This window comes from Sinocyclocheilus grahami, unplaced genomic scaffold, assembly GCF_001515645.1.
Source record: "Sinocyclocheilus grahami isolate Dianchi unplaced genomic scaffold, SAMN03320097.WGS_v1.1 scaffold347.1, whole genome shotgun sequence".
Taxonomy (NCBI): domain Eukaryota; kingdom Metazoa; phylum Chordata; class Actinopteri; order Cypriniformes; family Cyprinidae; genus Sinocyclocheilus; species Sinocyclocheilus grahami.
In genome coordinates, this window is record NW_015505526.1 from 399,176 (window position 1) to 419,086 (window position 19,911).

General features: G+C 37.9%; 2 protein-coding genes across 2 annotated transcripts in view; both read right to left on the reverse strand.

Annotated features, from left to right (window-relative positions):
- Positions 1-12,104: 12,104 nt before the first annotated feature.
- insm1a (insulinoma-associated 1a) lies at positions 12,105-14,008 on the reverse strand. The gene has a single exon (XM_016229095.1). It carries the CDS (start codon positions 13,745-13,747, stop codon positions 12,551-12,553), a length of 1,197 nt encoding a protein of 398 aa, XP_016084581.1. The 5' UTR covers positions 13,748-14,008; the 3' UTR covers positions 12,105-12,550.
- A 1,397-nt stretch (positions 14,009-15,405) lies between these two features.
- The window catches only part of cfap61 (cilia and flagella associated protein 61), a 33,683-nt gene continuing 29,177 nt past the window's right edge, over positions 15,406-19,911 (reverse strand). The window contains exons 21-24 of the mRNA XM_016229068.1: positions 18,345-18,424; positions 18,016-18,221; positions 16,574-16,670; positions 15,406-15,882 (exon numbers count right to left, since the gene is read on the reverse strand). Coding sequence (XP_016084554.1) covers positions 15,685-15,882; positions 16,574-16,670; positions 18,016-18,221; positions 18,345-18,424 — 581 coding nt within the window. The 3' untranslated portion in view covers positions 15,406-15,684. The remainder of the gene's footprint in view (positions 15,883-16,573; positions 16,671-18,015; positions 18,222-18,344; positions 18,425-19,911) is intronic.

Here is a 19,911-nt window from a genome sequence, read left to right on the forward strand (position 1 = left end):
TTTGTGGCCTGCCCTTTCCCCATGCCCCATGAGAAAATCCCCCCCCCCCCACACAATTTTAATTTTCACATCTGCTCGTGGTCATGATGTTCCAAACCTTTACGATGTTTTATTCGGCAAGATTATTTTCTTAAAAATTACTTTTTTGCCTATACTATGAAAGTAAATGGTTCCTGATGTTGTTTTGTGTCCTTTCCGAAGAAAAAAGTTACGCAAGCTTGGATTAACATAAATTAGGGGTGTCCAATCATGCTCCCGGTGGGTCATTATCCTGCAAAGTTCAGTTTGACCGCAATTATACACACCTGAACAGTGTTGGGGAGTAACTAGTTACATGTAACGGAATTATGTAATTTAATTACAAAATAAATGTAACTGTTATCTGTTACAGTTACTGAGAAAAAAATCTGTAATTAAATGAGTTACTTATAAACATGTTATCGATTACAAAGCGGGTTATATTGAATAGCTTTACACGCATAAAGACAGGATTGATTTCTTTCCCAACTGTTTTAAAATATGAAACACCAATGTTTCAGGAGTTTAGGATGTGGAATAGGACACAAGTTTATTCGATAACTGTTTTATTTCCTATTTAAGGTTATGTATATGCTTTTTTTCTTAAGATTAACTTTTTTCCCAAGGCATGGTTAGATGCCAGTGTTTCCTGTCATATGCAAGGATTTAATTTAAAAAACTGTCATAACTGTTAAACTATATCTTATGATTTTAAATCTGTATTTAACCTCATAACTTCGGTTGAACTTGGTTTTATAGGTTTAACAAAGCAAAACCAAAATCTTTTCAAGGACCCCCTAGAACCTGCTTAAGTATGTCTTAGTTGGGAATAATGGTCAAAGGTACGATATATTTGGACTTTTGAATTGATATGCAAGCAATTTAATGACACATAATTTGCCTATTTTAGTACAATGCATTTGTTTGATCCCTTTCGGCGCATCCATGGTGGATGCAAGTTCTGTTCTGTGCATGTTTTGGTAATAAAAGCAAAGGGACAAAACCATGGGATGCTGTTGTCCCCTTTTGAGTTGTTACCTAGCTACAATGGTAAACAGCTGCTGCTGGTGCTCAACAGTGGCACTTGCGTCGATGACAAAAGCATACAGTGATAACCAAATAATATAGTGACGGTACTCAGGAAATGACCCCTTATGACATAGTCCTTGTTGCTATGGCAGCGTGGATAGTGATACACTTCCCAATCCCAACAGAACGCAACATATTTTTAATGAAATTGCTTTAGGTGGGAGGTCCGTCGCGAACCTTTGGTCTGTTGTCCTCAATGGATCGCAGATATTTCGTTCTCCTAGAGCTAATAAAGAAGAAAGGTTTGTGTGGAAATCTGTTCAGCATGCCCACAGGAAAGACAAATCACAAGTGTGATCTCAAATAGAGACTTTGGAGACTGCTGTTGTTTCTTGTATAGAGTTTCAGATTTTAACAATGTCTCAAACTGGGCTCAGGTTTGCCAAAATGCCAAAATCTGCAGTTCAAGTTCAAGTTTCTTTATTTGTCCCATACATATTACATACTGTATATGTGCTCAGGTTAAGAAACCTTAAGTTTAATTAATCAAATTGATGCAGTTCGCATCTGGGCAAATTCGACTGATTGTGATATTATGGTTCTGTCAGAAACGTGGCTGAAATCATCAGTTACAAACAATATGATTCACATTGACGGATATAATGTTATAAGACAGATTGTGCTAAAAAAGGATGGGGAGTTGCGATCTTTGTCAAAACGGCACTCAACTGTACTTGGGTAGAGTCTATCAGCAAGCCAAAATGTTTTGAACTGTCCGTAATTAAGTTACACTTCTCCAGCGGTGTCGATTTTACAGTAATGGGATGCTATCGTCCACCATCGGCATCTCATGAATCTTTAACACTGTTGTCGGACTATATGAAAACGTTTTCAGACAATGACTTTGTATTTGCTGGGAGACTTGATCTGGGACTGGTTAACCAAATCTTCAAAATCAATTAAGGATATTTCCGATGCTTTAAATTTGTCGCAATTAATTATTTCCCCAACTCGGTTGAATTTAAACCATATGGTCAAGTCCACATTGCTTGATGTTATACTTACAAATTCTCCACATAAGTATTCTTCCGTCTGTCTGGAATGACTTGAAGAAACAGAACAAACTGAGACAGACTCAATCCTGAAGAACTGTGGCAAGGTCTCCAAGATGCTTCAAACCTACCTGCAAAGCTCCCTGAAAAACTATGTGCAAGTGCACCGAGGGCAAAAGCTGCTTTAAACACAAAGGATGGTCACACCAAATGTTGATTTAATTTAGTTAATAGAATTGATTAAGAATCTATTTATGACATTATTTTTGACAGCATCATCATTTTACAGCATTTTTACACAAGTGCCCAAAACTTTTAACAGTACACTGTTAAAAATAAAGGTGCTTCAAAAGGTTCTTCAAGCGATGCCATAGAAGAACCATTTTTGGTTCCACAAAGAACCATTCACTCAAAGGTTCTTTAAAGAACCATCTCTTTCTTGTGTTTTTGTAATCTGAAGAACCTTCTTTCGCCACAAAGAACCTTTTGTGAAACAGAAAGGTTCTTCAGATGTTAAAGGTTCTTTATGGAACCATTTAGACAAAAAGGTTCTTCTATGGCATCGTGAAGAACCTTTATTTTTAAGAGTGTACTGCAGCTTTGCAGGGAGGTCTCTTGAAGCATCTTGGAGATCTTGGAGGATTTAGTCTGTCTCAGTAAAAGAGGATGATTTTACTATGTGCAGTCAGGACCATAAAATATTGTTGAAAATAGTGATAGCGTGCACTTTCAACAATTACTGAAACAGGGTTAATTCAACCAAGTCAATGACCAAGTGCCCAACTAAATAGAACACTAATCCCCATAATGGTAACATACTTCAGCAACCTTTGTACATGTGGCCTACCATATGAAAGAAATAAAGTCAAACTGGTTTGAGAGTAAGTGAATAAGGTAATACTGTTTTGGAGTTGTTTAATCATCCTCTGGTGAGATATTGATTTCATCTATGGCTGTGTGGCTGTAAGTCAGTTGTAGTTGTGTTTCTGCTCACCTCTTCATTTTTTTCTGCTCTTGCTGTTCCTCTTATCCTCAGTGATTCTGCTTTGTTAACTGTAGGTGTCATCACTAATGCTCAGTCATTACTTGTAGAGTGAATGAAGAAAACATACCTTTGGCTGGTGACCAGCAATGCTGGATTTTTCAGCAGCGAAGTTCCTTGTCCCACTGTGAAGCAACAACAAACAGTACCAACAAGGAATTTTGGAGGTACACACACCAGGGTTACTTTAGTTAACTAACGCTGAAACTGAAACTAAAATTTAAACCATAAAAAACATTTTCATTACTTTATGTAATATAAACATTAACAGAAATAAAATAAAAATAAGTTATACAAAATAATTTATTTTCAGTTAGTTGTCAAGGCAGCATCATTTAGTTTTATTTGATAACTAAAACTGCAATACAAATTAATAAAACTAATACACACACACACACACACACACACACACACAAACAATAACTACTAAAAATGACTACTAAAACTAAATTAATAAAACATGAGTAAAAATCAAAATGGTGAACATAAAAATAAAATAAAATTATTAATAAATTATTAAATGAATTAAAGTATTAATAAAACTATAATAGTATCCAATGATACTAAAATAACACTGATACACACATAACGAAAAATAGAATATGAAATGTAATAAATATAATGAACCATTTAGAAAAATATATAAAACTGAAAAACATAAAAGAGATTAAATGGCAAGATTTCTCATCAAATCGCTAATACTGTTATAGTCATATAGCTATACACAGTTTATCATCACGTTTGTTGATTATATATTTATTTATTTATTTTTTAGGAGAAAGGTCTAATACAAAGTTAAAGGGGTCATATGATGCTTTTTTAAAGATCATTATTTTGTGTATTTGGTGTAACAGAATATGTTGACATGCTTTAATGTTCAAAAAACGCATAATTTTTCAAATACTGTACATTATTGTAGGTCCTCTATGCCCCGTGAGCTATCAAAGAGCAGCTTCTGAGCAACAAAATATAAGGTGGTTGAAAGATTATTTTGTTTGAATTAAAAGAAAATGCATTGCACGGTTTAGGCTGTACTGATTTGTATTTGTGTTTCTGAGCAGGATGCATGTTGGAATTCTGACGTGTGCATCTGTGTGTGTGTGTGTGTTTGTCCTCTGACAGCGTCCTCAGGTGCATGGTGTTGCGCTCTTGAATCGGGTCCTTTCAGCGATTTGTCACGGTTCTGTTGGGCCCTGCTGAGACGGCACGTGCCAGATCACCGCCGCGGCGCTGCTCCCTGTGTGCCAGACGGCCTCTCGTCGTCCTGACAGCCCACCACTGCTGTCACCCGGCCCTGGCAACGCAAGCGCAACCACAACCCCTACCCAGAATAGATGCAGGCACAGGGGCCAGACAGAAACCCCCACAGGACACACACACACCCTGTACCCTGCAGCTCCGCAGACTGTTCATTTACTCCAGCCGGGATGAGACAAGGTCAGATTGAGACTGACTTTATGATTTCAGTTTATGATTTCAGCAATTGTAAAATACTGATATACAATAACAATTTAATTCTGCTTGCCTATTAATGCACTATGTTGCTTGGCAACTTTAAATAGTCTACACTTATTGGCAGGACAGTGGTTTATTCTGATTATTTTTTAAACAGTAAATGTAACTTTATTGATTGATTAATCAAATTTATTTGGTGCCGTTTTCTGAGAGCACTGTGCCTACAAACCAGAATTGTAAGTGTTGTGTCTAAAGCGATTCAAAATAATCTCTGTAATTGAAATAAAGTTGAAATAAAATGAAATACAAATAATAAAATAAAAAACAAATGAAAACGAAATATAAATATAAAACTAATAAAAATGGCCAAAGCACACAATAAAATGACTAAAACCTAAACTAAAAATACAATGAAAACTTAAAATAAATCAAATAAAAGTGAATTCAAAATATTAATAAATACTATAATAATATATAAATAATATTCAAATAAACTAATAAAAAAAATACTAATATTAGTACAAAAGTACTAAAACCTAAAAAATAAAAGCTAATTAAAAATATTAATAAAAGCAATTATAATATGTAAAAAAAAAAAAAAAAACCTGTGTTAGGCTAACTGAGACTTGTTATAGCACTTGCATATCATTGCTCTTTTGTTGATTTTGATTGCTTCCATTGTCCTCATTTGTACGTCGCTTTGGATAAAAGCGTCTGCTAAATGACTAAATGTAAATATAAATAGTACTAAAATAAACTAATAAAAATAAATTACAGATAAATAGAAATAGAAGAAAATAATAAAATGGCAAAAGCACAACAAAATGACTGAAACCTAAACAAAAAATAAAACAAAAATAGAAATATAAAAAGGTATTCAAAATATTAATTAATAATAATATATAAATAATATTAAACCCTATTCAAAATATTATTAATAACATAAATAATACTAAAGTAATACTAAAGTGTTTTTTTTTTTTTTTTTTTTTAAAGCTAAAATGCACAAACTGTTTAAACAATTCAAGCATTTTAAAGCAGTTTAAATATTTCTTGCTTTCTCTTTCTCGGTCTCTTTCTTTCTTGTACAGTAAATGAGTAATGAATTCTTTGTTGCTCTTGAAGAGGAGGGGGAGTGTTTGTTTCCATGCATTCATTAAACAGCAGCTGAAACTGAATTGGAGAAATGGACACACACACACACACACACACACACACACACACACACTTACAGAGGTATGTAAATGAGGACATACCAAAGACTTCTCAGCCAAGAAAACCAAACCTTAGAAGTATACAAGTAAAAAACATAGTATACCTTTATTTGTGAATAATAACGACCTCTGAGGATATCTGCAAAAGCAGGACATTTATCAGTATTTTGTCCTCAAAGTATAGGTGTATTGGTGTTGTTGGTGTCTATTATGTGTTTTGTCTCCAAGATGCATTTGTTGCATGTTCATCCAAACTGAACACATGAAACACACAGGTTGATGTCATAGATCACATAGTCTGATGTAATCTATCCAAGCACTTTGGGGAGAGACATCATCTGTGTGTGTGTGTGTGTGTTGAGACGTGCAGGTTGTGCCCGTAGCGGTCTGGCTCGATCAGCAGTCTGATAGTGATGAGAAAAGGCGGGGGGAGCCAGCTTCATTTGCATAATTCTGGTCGTGCTTCCTGAAACACAGGCCCGCCCACCACCGACCTTTCAGCAACCCGAATACTGAAGATCTCAGAGACACACAACCCAGAGTGAGTGTGCTTGATGTTTGTGCATTCTTCTCAGTTCCAGTGTTTGTTAGTGCCAGTTTTATTTCAGTATCGTTGAGATACTCTTATGTTTTTTCATTGATATTTTGAATTAGTTTCTATTTTTCTATTTTCAGTTTTTATTTTCACTTTATTTAAGGTTTTAGAAATTTGTAATGTGCTTTTGCCATTTTTATGATTTTTTATTTTTTTTATGTCTGTTTTGCTTTTATTTGTTTTTATTTCAGTTGAAGTAATTTAAAGTTAGCAACTTAAACGTATTTATTTCCACACCGAAACATCTATATTTTAATTCAAATTTTAATTAACTTTTAGTTGTACTTATTTATTTATTTATTTAATTGTATTACATTTTATTTTATTTTAAATATGTGTGTATACTTTTTATTAATTTTATTTCAGGTTTCGTTTTAGTTATTTTACTAGATCATGTAAACTAAATTAAAATGAGAAAAATTTGATCTAAAATGTTTACTTTTTATATTTTATTTCAGTTAATGTTTATTTCAAGTACTGGAAATGTTTTATGATTTTAGTTAACTATAATAACCCTGCAAAGTGCACATAGAAAATGGAAACTATGGTAACATTTTATAACGATTGTGTAAAAATGTGCAAAATTGCAAAGTACATGCACTGTAAAAAATATTTTTTAAAGTTGATTATTGGAGTACAGTTTACAAGAAAATGCCATTTCAGTCTAATATCAGTATCATATCATCATTTAAATCAATGTAACTTGCAATTTTTTTATGTAATTATTAGTGGAAATTTACTAGCAGGTTTTGAGTGAAAATTGTTTCAAGTAAATTAGATGCAAGAAATGAACAGTATTTTACAAACCAAGCAAAAAATTGTGTTTGTCGGTAGTTTGTAATTTTCTGAAACTAAATGTTTTCCTGCAGACATGTCTGTGCTGTTAAAGCTCTCAGATGTTTCAGCATCTTTGTCACAGTTTTTGGTTTTGTAAATGCATTGGCCCGGCGTGCTGCCATGCGCTCTGATCAGTGAATAGATTTACAAGCATTAGGGTCGGGGTATTGTGTGCTGCTTGTGAACAGGAGGTCTGAGTCTTTTGTGTGGATCAGCTGTGTTCCCCCCCACCGCAGAAAGCCGTCTGCAAACCTCCTGCTGAATTGTGCCGAGGGTCCGGGGTCCCAAAACACAATAGACATGTGCCACGTTTAACTGACACTCCAAACCGGCCAACACTTAACACACACACACACACGCACACACACACACGCACACACATGCACGCACACACACACAGGTTTGTTTTTATGGTTTATGGGGACTCTCCATAGGCGTAATGGTTTTTATACTGTACAAACCGTATTTTCTATTGCCCTACACCAACCCTACCCCTAAACCCACACACACAGAGAGAACATGATTTTTACTGATATGCATACGTTCAAGAATTTCAGTCTTTCTCTAGAGAAATTAACTTTATTTCTTGTTTCTACTGCAAAAATATGTCTTTCATAGTCAGTATTTTTGTCTTGTTTTCTAGTACACAAATCTAAACATTCTTAAATCAAGATAAGTTTAATTGAGAAGCAAAATGACTTAAGAAATAGTCTTGTTTCCTGAAAAAAAAGAAAGATCAAAAGCAGATATCTGAACAAAGTTTTTTCAAATAAATCTGCAATAAGTCTGCAAAAATGTCTTTATCAGTCTTCCAGAACCAAATGATCTGAGTTGATCTACACTTGATATCTCTATACTCTTACTGTAGGACAACTGTTTGTCTTTTCTTTTCTTTTAGTTCTAGGAGAAACATCTGAGATGAGTACAGTAAGTGGGATCTCCTTTAAATCTCTTGAACTGTGAAAGAGCATCTTCTAGCATCTAGGGATGCATTAAAATGATCAAAAGTGACAGTTAAGACATATATAATACATACTACAAAAGATTTCTGTTTCAAATAAATAATGCTTTTGAACTTTTGAACGTTCTATTTATCAAATAATCCTGATAAATGTATTATGGTTTCCACAAAAATATGAAGCACCACAACTGTTTTCAACATTGATAATACTCAGAAATGGTTCTTGAGCAGCAAATCAGTATATTAGAATGATTTCTGAAGGATCATGTGACGCTGAAGACTGGAGTAATGATGCTGAAAATTCAGCTTTGCATCACAGGAATAAATTACATTTTACAATAAATTCAAATGAAAAAATAGTTGATTTAAATTGTAATAATATTTCAGAATATTACTGTTTTTACTGTACTTTTAATCAAATAAATGCAGCCTTGATGAGCAGAAGAGACTTGTTTTTAGAAACCAAAAAAAAATAAAAAATCTCACTGACGCCAAACTTTTGAATGGTAGTGTGTGTCTATATATAGACCTTCGTCTTTCATTGAACACTAAATGAGACATTTTTAAAGAATCTGTGTGAATTAAACCTTTATCTGCATGTTGGATTAGATGGAAAGTTTTGGTAAAGTGTGTACCATACCTAAACAAGCCTTCATTCTCTTTCACAGTCTGGGTGTTTTCACCCTACTGTAATTTCCTTTGTGTGTGTGTGTGTGTGTGTGTTAGTCCACGACAGCAACACCTGCCATACTGGAAAATGCCTTGAGGTTTGTGTGCTTTGCTGTAGGACTGAAAGTGCAAGTGTTTACTTTCCTCTCCATCTCTTTGTCTGAGCGCAGGCCAGATAAGAGCTGCACCGCACCAGACCGCACGCTCAAGCAGTGTTTACTTCTGAGGAAAGACAGCAGGTGGAGAGAGGGACGACAAACAGACGAGTGCAGGTGTGACCTCTCTTTACACGCCTGATACACGCACGTATGAAGAGAGAGATTTGTTTTCATAATGCCACATTGTTGTGACACACCAAACACATGCATTTTAATGCTCTTTCATAGCTGAGGACGCTAAATGGAGATCTCGGTTTAATTCACGTATTACTTTTGTTTCAGGAAAAATCCTCAGGACAATAAAAATAGACACAAATCAGACATTTGTTCATGTACAGTAAGAGGGCTAAAAAATGTGACTTGAAAGCAGCTCAGATAATTTGCTCTTGGATAAATGTTTAACTTTGTATTAGGGTTAATATAAAGTTTTTTTTGGCTTAATACCATAAAAAGAAAGTTCTATTAATGTTACTGGAAGAACATTTGTTCATAACTTTGAGAGGGCTTATTAAAAGTTGTTCTCTGTTAGCTGGGTAATTGCTGGTACTTTATTGACAGTGAAGGAAGTGCTATTAATCAGTCTCATTCTCTCTCCCAGCATGCACCAGCTCCATGGATCAGACCTCAGATGATGGATACCAGCTGAAATGTGTCCAGTTAGATCATTAGGACACACGCTACAGGCCAGTCATTCAGAGAGGCAAGTAAAGTCAGCATCCAGCCTCTCAATGATGCTGAACTAATGCTGACTGATCACACCGCTGATGCCCGTGTGTGTGTGTGTGTGTGTGATCGGTTTCAGCTGTAAATCATATCGGCTTGTTGTTTGCTGTACCTTCAGATGCCATTATACCTTGTTTTGTTCTGGTTTGTAAATGTTGGCCTCAGTGTGTGTGTGTGTGAAAAGGCTTTATCTGCTGTTATCTTCGCCGGCCCGCTTTGCAGCTGCTCTCCACCTGTCACTCACACACACACACACACACACACACACACACACACACACACACACACACACACACACACACACACACACACACACACAGGGAGTGGTGCACATAGTCTGGGACTGCTCGTGTGTGCGTTAGTTAGTGATTACGAGGTCGCAGTGGGTTGCATTCTGTAATAAAATACACTGATGGAATGTACGCAAAAAAAAAATCAATACTCAACATGAGTATTGCATGTGAAATTTCAAGTAATGATGTTATATATTTCATCTAAAGCTATTTTTACAGCATTTTTGTATAAGTAATACATGCAGTTTTTGAGCTCATGTCTACTAGAGAGACTATTTGTACTCATTAAAAATATTTGACTTTTTTTTTTTCACTACAGGATTGAATGGTTATATATACCATGCACTATATATGTATATATATATTATGGTATTGTGTTCAAATAAGGACTTTTATCATACAGTAAATGTCAGACTGGGGCAGGTTGTCACATATGTGTTATGTGTATACATTGTATCCAATTTATTAATTACAATTTATTTGTAATTGCAAACATTTTTCTCCAATCAGTGTCAATAAACAGCAGGTTCCCATTGTGACAACTTACCCCAGCATCAGGGTCAGTGTGTTTCCTGGGCAATAACAGTGGAAAAGTCATTTAGGGTTTCTGTTTGTGACAACTAGCCCCAGACTCCCTTACAGTATTATTTTTGTGTGAATTTCTTTCATATCTGCAAGGCTCTCTTTCTCAGCCATGAGGTGAGGCTGTTTGCGGATGTGTATGCGTGTGTGTGTGTGTGTGTGTGTGTGTATGTGCGTGTTTGTGTGTGTGTGTGTGTGAAGCACTCATGTCCTTTGGGAGGCCGTCTGCATAACAGCAGTGTGTCTGAGGTGCTGCATTGTGGGATTTGGTGTCTATGGTGAATTCTCTCCTCAGCATGTGCGTCTCAGCGCTGCTGGAGAAAGTCCCCTGCATACCGACACCAAGCAAGACTATTTTCTGTTTTCATCATAGTATTTAAAAAATAAAAATCAACCTAAAATTCCCCAAAACTTTGGTTAAAATTTGAGACCACTCCTGAACCCAACCAACCCAGACACTCCCAGTATAAATTAGATTTATATGAACTTTATTCATTCAAATTGTTAGAAATGTCATGATTTAGAAAAATAAATACAACTTCATGTTAATAATTAAATTATGAATTTAATAATTAATTTAATATAATGATTTTATTATGAAAATATCTGCAGATTTTATTTGGAATTTTGTTTTACATTTTACAAACATGTACATTAGACTTTTTATGTGCCGTATCGAATTTTTCACAATTTTTAATCATATTTTAGCTTTTTAACGGCTTGTTTAAAAAGTGCATATTCCATCTGGTCTTTGTCATTAATTATGCAAAAAAATTGAAAAACGTTTCATAATAGTTTAAAAGAGTTTGAAGAATTTTTTAAGAATAGCATCAACGGATGCTCTTATAATTTGATTCGTTGCCGTTTTAAACCACTATACTGTGTTCTGTCTTGTGTTGAGAGCTTGTGAAATAACTGTACTGAGCTTGCTGTTGATATGGAGGAAGCCTCAGGATGTAATTAGTCACAGACAAACAGATTGTTTTAGGTTGATGTGTTTTATTAAGTGCAGACGTATCTTGGTACAGAATCCAGTTGGACAGATTTCATTGAAGAAGAAGAAGATGATGATGATGATGAATTTCTCTGTTCACAGTGTCTGGGTTTCCACATGACAACAGATTGTGGGAATGTCACATCACGAGTGGATCCCAATTTGACTTTTTGGACTGTTTATTATTGTTATTGTTATTATTATTAATATAAGTATTTTTGGACAAATAGCAGGACTGCAGAAACACACAAGCGCTGAACATGTAGAAAATAAAAATTAATTAATAAACGATTGTATCTAATGCAAAGTGAATTTCAGACTTTCAGCATTGACAAAGATCGAGCTTTAGATCAATAAATGAAACATTTGGCTGTGGAGACAAACTTCAAATCAATCACAAATGAATTAGGCAAACAAATAATTTAAATAAAACATTTGAAATAAATAAATAATAATAATACAGATAAATAATCCCAAACATATTCACACACAAGAATAATAACAACAACAATATAAAAGTTACTATCAGCATCACTCCAACATTTACATGATTAAGGCAGTTTTACAGCATGTCAAGATCTAATTCAAGGCATTTCTGGCTACACTAAAGGGAGAAACCCTTGTCAGCAGGTCCACAGATTCACAAGCTCTATTAAAGCTAGAGACGATGGAAACGTATGTACAGCCCGTGAATTCAAGGCATGTTCTAGGATTTCTTAGGTCTAAAAGCTAAAAGCACTTGTGCGGAGATCCTAGAAAAATAAGCGAACAGTCTAACCTGTTGTAGATCAACTACCTTAGATTTGAAAAGAGTCTCATCTGGTGCGCATCCAGGTCGCTTCTGTGGGTTAATGCAGCGCTTCCCGACCCGACTCCGCGAGATCCGAGAGGTGGGTAGAGAAGCACTGGTTTAAGGCACAGCTTTGCCTCAGCAGGCTGGACGCACCGGCATCTGAAGCAGGATCACCTGCCTGTTTTCCGACGGGTGGCATTTGTTGATGTGTCTCGTGAGTCCCGGCGAGCTGTAGAACATGGCGGGACAGTATTTGCAGGGGTAGATCTGCGCCGAGTGCTGCAGACGGATGTGCCGCTCCTGGCTCACTCTGCTGGGGAAGTTTTCTCCGCACACCGGGCACAGGTGGCACTCAGACGCGCTCAGGTTCAGCGGCGCCTGGCTTTGGGATTTGTCGCACGCGTCGTGGTGCGCCATCACGTGCTTCTTCAGGTACGCCTGACGCTTGAACCTCTTCCCGCAGTGCTGGCAGTCGTAAAGCCCGTCTTCGGACCCGGATTCGGAGAGTCCAGGACTCGGAGTGTCTCTGTCGCTGGAGGCCTCCTCTTTCTCGGGCGCGGGGGTTTTAGTGCTCTCCGGCTTCTGCGGCGCTGTTTTGGGTTTGTGCCACCGCCGGTGCGAGGCCAGGTTCGCCGGGCAGCTGAAGAGCTTGTCGCACTCTGGGCATCTGTACTCGATCCGGACGATTCTTGAGCATTTGTGTTGGGCTAGAGAGAAGGGATCGGCGTAGGCTTCTCTACACAGCTGACACACGAACTCGCCTAGCGGCTTGTCGCCGCCTGCGCACTGAGATCTGGGTTTTTGCTCTACCGGACCTTCTTTGATCTTCAGTCCCAGCACCGGGGAAGTGGTGACTTCGTCCTCGAACTGCAATTTTCGCATGGCTTTGGCTTTCTTGGATGCTGGCTTGCCTTTGCGCTCCGCGTCTGACGCGGGCCGTTTGGTGGTTATTGTGGTGCCGGTTCGCGTGCTGTTGCTGGTGCCGATTTTAAGATCCACGGGCGCGAACGGCGCATGATCGGAGCCGCTGGCCGCCGCCGGGAAGGACTCCGCCGAAATGGGCGAGCCGAGATTGAAGCGCCTTTCCAAACACGCCCTCTCGTGCTCCCTGCTCACGGGTCGGGTCGGGCTGTACATGGATCGGTAGACGATCTCTGGGTTCCCAAACTGCACCGGCGGCGCCGAGTCCGTGCGCAGCGACGCCGGGCGGTGCGCGCTCGCCGCGTCCTGCTGCGAGCCTGGAAACGCGCCCTGCTCATCCTCCTCCGAGCGGACGCGGTACGAAACAGGTGTCGCTTTCTTATTTCTCTTGACTAAAAATCCCCTCGGCATCTTCGCCAGCTGAAAGGCACTTCAGACGGGTTGGAATCAGAGGCACACCTGGTTCTATATTTGGACGCGTGCGGCGATCTTTCCATCACGGAGGCATAGCAGCAGTCTTTTTAAGCAGGAATGATGACATTGTTCTCGCCCCTCGCTGCCTCGTCCAATCAGATGGAGCTGGAATCCCTATGGATTTGGAGATGGGAGGGTTTGCAGATTGCTCGGGCAGATGTACCTGAGGTTTATTATATTAGGATGCTTTAGGCACACGCTGGTTCCTCCTCTTTTCACGCTTTGATGCTTCCCGTCAATGCACACGTGCCCTGCCTTTGTCAGCATCCTTTAGGGGCTCCTTCACTCTTAGAGCATCAGAATTTCTAATTAAAAGGGGGGAAATGGCAACAAAGAAGTTCCGTTTTTAATGCTCAAGCGCGCAGAGCGGCGCAGTTTGAACCCGAACGTCCCCAAATCGGTTCGTGCTGCAAAAAGGCTCGCAAGTTGCATGCGTAATTTGTCTCGCGACTAATTAAATGTATAAATCAGACGCCCGCGGGCTCAGGACATGTGCGACAGTTGAATGCGGGACGTATTAATCACTCATTGCGCGCATACATAATTCATAAAAGAGGCTCCTCTCGTTTGCATCACAAAAGACACGCTTGCGCGAGCGGCAGGGACAGACGCACACCATCCTTCTGTTCAAACGGACTCGTTCCTGTCTGCAAACTCTCCCGTGCCATCAGCAGCATTGTGCTCGTGTGTGATGATGTCATTCCAATGCAACGGTCTCGTCGTAGCGGAATTTCTCGTAATCTTCCTCGTTTCGTTCGGACAGCGTCGCAAAAATGGCGTTAATGTAATTGCAGACGAGCACATTTGTTGCACGTGACTTCATAACTCTTGCTGAGCATTTGTGTGTATTGCATTCGTTTTATTTTATTTACACATACGCGTTTTTGGGGGCTACATGCATAATTTGAACAACACATTAGTTGCATCTGATGTAAGCTTTTTAAAAATATATTTTATTTTATTAAACTTGATGTGCAATTTAGAGGAATAGCATTTATTTGCACATACATTACCCAACTTTTAGCTTAATGTGCAAGATGGTTTACTTGCCAAACACATCTGATATCTGATGTGTAAGCTTTATTTTATTTGATTACATTTGATGTGCATTTTAGAAGATTATTTATTGCATTTGTAGTTTATTTTATTGCACTTGATGTGTAGTTGTGTTTTGCATTTTCATTATTACATTTTATAATGTTATTTTATTATTGATGTGCATTTTAGAAGAATCCGTGTTTTTGCGTTTTATGTATTTTGTGATTATGATCAATGTGCATTTTGGTGGAACCTACTGTTAAATTTTATTTTTTATTTAATGTCCACATTCAGCTTTGAGCTTAAGTGGCAAGCTGGTTTACTTGCCTAACCTCAACAAACTCATTTGTTTTATTTTATTTTTATAATTTTATTTTAAATATCTGCTCTGCTCACATTACTACTCACCAGAGCCAAACATACTAAAATACATGAGCTATGTGACGTCTGTGATTTTCTGCCCCACATTCATTATCATACAGCTGCTGCTGAGCTCTGTCTTTACAACCGGTCAGATTCCCCTCATTCTGCTGCTCTTATCTGCCCCACCGCACTGAGGGGCCGCTGCGTTCACAGCTCCACATAATATAATACTGGACAGCACATACATTCAAGATTTCAAAAGAGCAAAGACAGATATTTTAATGAATTGCCACCCAATACACACCAAACATTTGCATTTGACAAAAACAAGCTTTATTTATTTGCTGAAGTTCTTTGAGCTCCAACCCCCACAATGTGTTTCCCCCCAAACATATGGTGCAGCGAATGTAGGAAATAAAGAAACCAGAGATAAAGTACTGAATAAATACTTGTGAATATTAAATGGAAATTGATTACAGCAGTCCCGGCCGGGCGTACATAGTCAGATGGTATCTGTTGTACTTCAGATAATCCAGAACACTCTTCCTCAGAGCAGAATAAGCCTCGCTTTTCTGAAACACCTCGCTGAGGCTCATCGACTGATCGGACTCTGCTTTATCATCCACTATCTTCTGAAGAGCCTCTTGAATCGACACTGAACCATTCTCACCCTGTGAAGACACAAAAGTCTTGTTTTTTAATATGGAAATCTTATTTTATTCTTATTATGCTTGATTTTATTATGCTTTTAGTGGAACCTGTGTAGTTTTTTTTAAAGATGTATTTTTTTGAATTTTTGCCTTTATTGTGATATAGGACAGATCAGACATGACAGGAAGCGAAGTGGGAGAGAGAGAGAAGGGGGTGGGTTCGGGAAAGGTCCTCGAGTCGGGATTTGAACACGGGACGCCCGAAGCGCAGCGGCGCTGTATGTCGGCGTGTTGCCTACAAGGCTATCGGCGCCGACGAACCTGTGTAGTTATTATTGTTTTTTAAAATTTTGTTATTCATTTTTATAGAAATACCGGTATTTATTTGTTTACCTGCCATATTTGAACAAACACATTTATTTCACCTGACATCTGATTTTTATTTAATTATTTATTTAGTTATAATTTTTCAGTGTGCATTTAGGAGGAACTTGATTTATTTTTTTGCTTTAAAATTATTAAAATTACTGGTGCATGACATGTACAGGTTTAATCACATGACATGTAATTCAAATTATAAAATTATTAAAATGATTAGTGCATGACATGTACAGGTTCAAAATGTTTCATAATTGCAATAAAGTGTTAATCTGGAAAGACTTTTTACAGAACAAATGCTTCTAACAGAGATGTAGAAGTAAAGGAAACCGACCTCTAGTTTGGCTGAGTCCATGATTTGCTGGACTTCCTGTTCAAAGTCAGCGAAGCGGTCGTGGTAAAGAGCCAAGCACCAATTCTCTCTAAAATAACTGGAAGAAGGGAAATTAAAAAGTCACATTTGGATTTAAAGACATTGTTCACTTGAAAAATCAAAATTTGGCCATTTTTCTGTGTCATTCATTTTGTCCTTATGTCTGCAACTTGCTAGACACGCAAAGTTTTATGGCTTTGTTTTTTGTCTTTTTTAGAGCTTGACAGATGTGGTCACTATGAGCTGTGATAGTCTGCGTGAAGATTCATCAGAAATGTTTCTTTTGCATTCCATGGAAAACATAACAGCATACAGGTGTGGAACGACATGAGGGTGAGCAAATAATGCCTGAACGAACACGAACACACAGGTTTGTTTTTATGGTTTATGGGGACTTTCCATAGGCGTAATGGTTTTTATACTGTACAAACCGTATTTTCTATTACCAACCCTACCCCTCACAGGAAACTTTCTGCATTTTTAGATTTTCAAAAAAACTCATTCTGAATTATTTATAAGCCTTTTGAATTACGGGGACACTGAAAATGTCCTCATAAATCACCTTCTCATTGTAATACCCATGTTATTATACAAATTTGTGTCCATATAAACCACATAAACATGTACGTACACACACACACACACACACACACACACACCCACACACACTCCACATAGCATGTTCATCTAATATGCTCCATACAGCAGCACGGTCGATCAATTACATTCACAGGTCTTGATGATCGGCCGTTTTCTGTAATGACACTGAGCACCGGCCACATTCAGATTCACGACAAAAAAGCGGTGAAGAATCCCATTTTAATAAGTGTGATCAGCGCTGCTGGGTGGCTTAACTATTGTCTCGTGACGCTGTGGAAAGCGGATTGCACACCTGCATAAACAGATTAGTAATGCACGACAATGGCTCTGAGGGTGGAGGGTCAGTGGTGTTAAAGTTTAGGAGCAGAGGTCACACCGTCAGAAATAGATCATCATATAAAGTGTGACCAGATGAAGACAGATATGATTAAGGTTTGGAGAGTCATAAATAATCCTGTGCATAATTCAAGAGAATTAGTTGTTTGATTTGGTGTTTAAGTATTAAACTGAACAATCAAAATGGGCTGCAGTGCAAATCTCACAAAACCTCTCAAGAACATGTCTAGATCTAGATATTTCACCATAAAACCAAGGGAGAAAACTTCTGTTCTGCCTTAATTGTTCTGCCTTATTATTGTAGATTTGAAATTCAGATTTAATCTTGAAGTTGAAATCTATTCTTTGTAATTTAGAATCAGGCCTGATTTTAGTCTTGATTTAGTCTATTTTGAGTGTAAATGCATCGTCCGACTGTGACAGTAAAAAGAATTTCTGACTGTAAGATTGACGTAACGCGGTTGAACCTGTACATGTCATGGACCAAACCCTCGTCGTAGCGTGAGCAGAGATGATTCAGCAGCAGCTGGTGTTTCCTGTAGAGACACAGGAGGTCGGAGACGGGAAGTGTGTTCTGAGAGAGGCACGTGATGCTCTCCACCACATCATGCGAGCTGAGATGCAGATGGAAGTAGTTCCCTGTTTCAGTGCGGCCCGTCACGATGTCACGACCCTGCAGGATGCGAATAATAAAGATGAACCTTTGAAGCTCTTAATGCAACACTTAAACTCTTGGTTAAAGTAATCTAGGACTATACTGCGATAGAATACAAACCCATCTTTGTTTAGACCATACCTTCTGAGCCACTATTTTGTTGCCGATGGCAGTAGGTTTTGTGACATGGAGGTAATTGTAGCCACCTGGTAATCTTCCCCCTGTGAATGTGAGAATTATTATAAATGATTCCTCATAACTCTTGTTTTTACAAACACACAATTAATAGTATTTTCACCCGAACACCACAAATATGATTATAAAGCTGTTTATCTCATATCAGACGCTGTGTTTCTGTGCAACAGATGGTCCATTCTGCTATAATCACTTAGCCCATGATTAGATTATGCAAATGAACTGTCAATAGTTTGGTGTCAGTCAGAATTAGATGAGGGGGAAAAACTGGGTGAAGCAACACATGTTAAACATTTTAAACTTCTGCACGGCTATAAAATGGGAGAAAAGTGTTAAAATCCTAATAAATATGATCACTGGATCCTCTAATAAACTCACAATGAGCACTTGACTGATTCTTGCAAGAGCAAATGAACTAGGGACAATTTATGTACAAATGTAAGCACTAAAGATTTTTAAACGTTCTTAAGTATATGCTATAATGTTCTAGAATGTTATTCTTGCTAGGGGTTGTTAGGGTGTTCTAAGTAGTTACTAATGTGTTTTGAGTGGATTTTCTAGAGTGTTGTCATTGCTAGGGGGTTGCTAAGGTGTTCTGAGTCGATTTTCTAGTGTTCTTGTTGTTAAGGTTTTTTATGTAGTTGCTAAGGTGTTTTAAGTTTTAGAGCATTTTTCCAGAGTATTTTCATTGCTAGGGTGTTCTAGGCAGTTGCCAAGGTGTTTTGAGTGAATATTCTAGAATGTTCTTGTTGCTGGGGGTTGCTAGGGTGTTCTAAGCAGTTGCTAAGGTGTTTGAGTGGATTTTAGAGCATTCTTTTAGAGTATTCTGGTTGCTAGGGTGTTCTAGGTGGTTGCCATGTTGTTTTGAGCGAATATTCTAGAATATTCTTATTGGGGGTTGCTAGGGTGTTCTAAGCAGTTGTTAAGGTGTTTTGAGTGGATTGTTTTAGAGTGTTCTTGTTGTTAGGGTGTTCTAAGCAGTTGCTAATGTGTTTTGAGTGGATTTTTAGAGGGTTGTCATTGCTAAGGGGTTGCTAAGGTGTTCTGAGTGGATTTTCTAGAGTGTTCTTGTTGTTAAGGTGTTTTAGGTAGTTGCTAATGTGTTTTGAGTTTATTTTAGAGCATTTTTCCTGAGTATTTTGGTTGCTAGGGGGTTGTTAGGGTGTTCTAGGCAGTTGCTATGGAGTTTTGAGCAAATGTTCTTGTTGTTGGGGGTTGCTAGGGTGTTCTAAGCAGTTGCTATGGGGTTTTGAGTGGATTTTAGAGCATTTTTTCAGAGTATTTTGGTTGCTAGCTTGTTTTAGGCATTTGCTAAGGTGTTTTGAGTGGATTTTCTAAAATGTTCTCGTTGCTAGGGGTTGCTAAGGTGTTCTAGGCAGTTGCTAAGGTGTTTTGAGTGGATTTTAGAGCATTCTTCCAGAGTATTCTGGTTGCTAGAGTGTTCTAGGCTGTTGCTAAGGTGTTTTGAGTGAATTTTCTTGTTGTTGGGGGTTGCTAGGGTGTTCTAGGCAGT